At 35.4% G+C, this 2,901-nt stretch overlaps 1 protein-coding gene across 1 annotated transcript in view; it reads right to left on the bottom strand.

Annotated features, from left to right (window-relative positions):
• The window catches only part of LOC130246964 (probable methyltransferase-like protein 24), a 13,666-nt gene extending 11,343 nt beyond the window's left edge, over positions 1–2,323 (bottom strand). The window contains exon 1 of the mRNA XM_056480132.1: positions 2,030–2,323. Coding sequence (XP_056336107.1) covers positions 2,030–2,323 — 294 coding nt within the window. The remainder of the gene's footprint in view (positions 1–2,029) is intronic.
• Between the last annotated feature and the right edge of the window lie 578 nt (positions 2,324–2,901).

Below are 2,901 nucleotides of genomic sequence, written 5' to 3'. Positions count from 1 at the left end.
AACACATATGTTTTTCAGTCCCTCCAGATTAAAAAAGGCTGCAACAATTGTAAACGACCTTTATTCATATTACGGAGAAGCTCATTTATAAGCTCAATTTAGTTTCTTTTGAGTTGCCTATCATGAAGATATGAGATTAAAAACAGTTAACTAACATTTTTCAATGCTACTGTGTCATGGAGGGATGCCTATTTATTTTGACAAGTTACTTTTTCCATTTGTTTTTCAGTCCCTACAGATAAAACAAACCAGCAATTCCATGCAAATGTCAACCTTGCCATGAAAAATAATAGGTTTTCACCAAAACAGCCAAACCGTTTCTACTTTTTTGTCTAAGCAAGTATTTTACGGTACTTTAAAAATACTCAAAATGCCTCTGTCAATGTTCTCAAACAATTATATTTACCAAAGTCACACAAGTGGCAATTTCACATCTGTCACATCCATAACGGAGAGATGTCACAGACGTAACCAGGCTTTTCCCTCAGAAATGCAAAAGTGTAAAATAAAATAAAATCAATCATGTTTGTTCTATAGTGAGCCAACTCTTATCCTTTTAAATAGCATTGTTTCTTTTGGGTTGTGCAGTTTAATTCACAGAATTTTTACAAAGCATGTTGTATCATGTAAACTTGCAGACTTTTTTAGTCACATCCATAATGCATGTTTATTTTACTCATTTAAAATCTAAAAATGTTTACAGATTTTTATTTTTTGATCCCATAACTCCGTTTAGTTGTTTTGGATTCAATATAATGTTAACATAGACTTTCTCTGTGATAGACTTTCTCTTATGTTTTGAGATTTTACTGCAAATGTCACATCCATAATGAAGCTCATTTATGTAGTAGTATTTTTGCAGTGCAGTCCTTTTTTGCTCACCTTGCATCTTTACGAACAATAAAGTAAATTCTGATAAAGTCAAAATTGTGAAATATAACATCATAATTCTGACAGTCTTCCACAGAATTGCACCTTTGTGTCTGAGATCTGAAAAAATAAATCACATTTTTTCTATAAAACTCTCAATGCAGATAAATACTCAGAATTATTGCAGTCTTTTTGTTTCTTAGAACTGTAGATTAATATATTTTTATTTTTATTTATAATTAATTAAAATTTTGAGAGATACAATTTCAAGATTTCGGTGGGAGGGAAGCCTAAGTTGTTTGCTAAGTTGCGGTATTCTGTAGAAAAAAAGTGATTAGTTGACTTAGTAGAGAGGGATGGTTCACCCAAAAATTGTATTTATTTGCTGTTTACTCACCCTAAACCTTTATGGGTTTCTTTATATGCTAAACTCAAATCAAGATATTTTGAAGATAAAAACCTGTAACTATTGACTTCCATAGTAGGAAAAACAAATACTATGGATGTCAGTGGTTACAGGTTTCAGCAATCTTCGAAATGTCTTCTTTTGTGTTCATCCAGAAGAAAGAAACTCATAAAGGTATAAAACAGGAAAAGGGAATGTGGGGGGTTTTAGTTTTGGGTGAATTATCCCTTTAACTTAAGTGAGTATATCCCTTAAAATGATCAAATAAACAAACACAATTATTATATATAATTGTCAACTTAACATTCACATCAAGTTTACTCACTTTATTAACACTTGTGTGCTGTTGGGGATGTTTTCATCCACTCTGGGGTGATTTTGAGTCTTAATTTGGCCACAGATTCTCTGTGTTTCAGCTAATTTTGACACTTTTTTGGGAAAATGCTCAATTAAAACTATTCAATACAAAACAATACACTCTGGGCAAATTGACTACCCTTTCATTGTGTTGGTGGCTGTTTTTGCCCCATTGACATCCATAATAATGACATTTTTTTTAATTGCCATGACACCAAATATTCATGCATTCCTAATTGTTGCTGGTTTTTCCCTGTCGATGAAATTTGAACAATACACAAGGGTTAAATAAAGTAACTAATCACTTTTTCCAGTGCACCTTTTTTCCAGACAGAAACAGGCTTCAGGGGAAACAATCTTTCTAAAACTGGTCACCACTAGTGAATATAAGATTACCTGCAGTCCTTCGATCTCGTTTTCATCCTCGTATCCTGTCAGTCTTGAATCCCCTGCAGTCCAGAAACCCAAAACACCGCTGTCCAAACCCCGCTTGTGTTTTCTCAGGTCAGACAGTGACCCGTCATTTGTTTTCTCTATGCTTATGACGAGAAAAGCAGGCTCGTCCCCGCTCGTGCTGCTGCGCGTTACTGTTAAACTGACCAGAAGCTGGACGAGGAGCAAAACCGGCAAACCGATTATAAATACACGCTGGGAAATGCCTTTTAGTTTGTTAAAGTTACAAGCGGCCATACTTCAGCCCTCTTGAGCTGTAAAGTGACCTGTGGGAGACGCACAGAAAACAAAATGAAGAGTCGGCGCCACAGTGACTTTGGCTTCAGGGCTTCACGGCTGGACACTGTCAACAAATACTAGTGAGTCAGTGCTTGACAATGTTCCCCACAGATAACAATATTTAAATTAAACCCAAAAAATACGAATTAAAAAAATCATAACGGGATGTAAGATATAAGGGGTAAGACAAAGCAATAAAGATAAAATAATTCAGTGGAACGCACGTGCGTGTCGTGCGCGCGCATATTCATTTAAATTCAAACAGGCGCGTTCACACACACCACCCCCGCGCGCGACCATATTTTACAACTATGTATGTAGTATGCAAAGCAGCGTGTAAGATGAGTAGGATGTCCAAAATATCAACTATCCATAATGCAGTAACCGAGTAATACCCTTAAGGCGTAGCATAGTGCATCTGCTGAGATCCTGAAAGATGTGCTGGACACTGGTTGAGAATTAATTATTTAAAATTAGATGCAAAACATCTTTATTCTAATTTCAAAACCACAGAATTCAGGCAATTAAGAGAATTT

This window comes from Danio aesculapii, chromosome 19 (genome assembly GCF_903798145.1).
Source record: "Danio aesculapii chromosome 19, fDanAes4.1, whole genome shotgun sequence".
Classification (NCBI taxonomy): domain Eukaryota; kingdom Metazoa; phylum Chordata; class Actinopteri; order Cypriniformes; family Danionidae; genus Danio; species Danio aesculapii.
The sequence above is the reverse complement of the archived record's forward strand: the minus strand, read 5'-3'. Positions and strand labels throughout refer to the sequence as shown.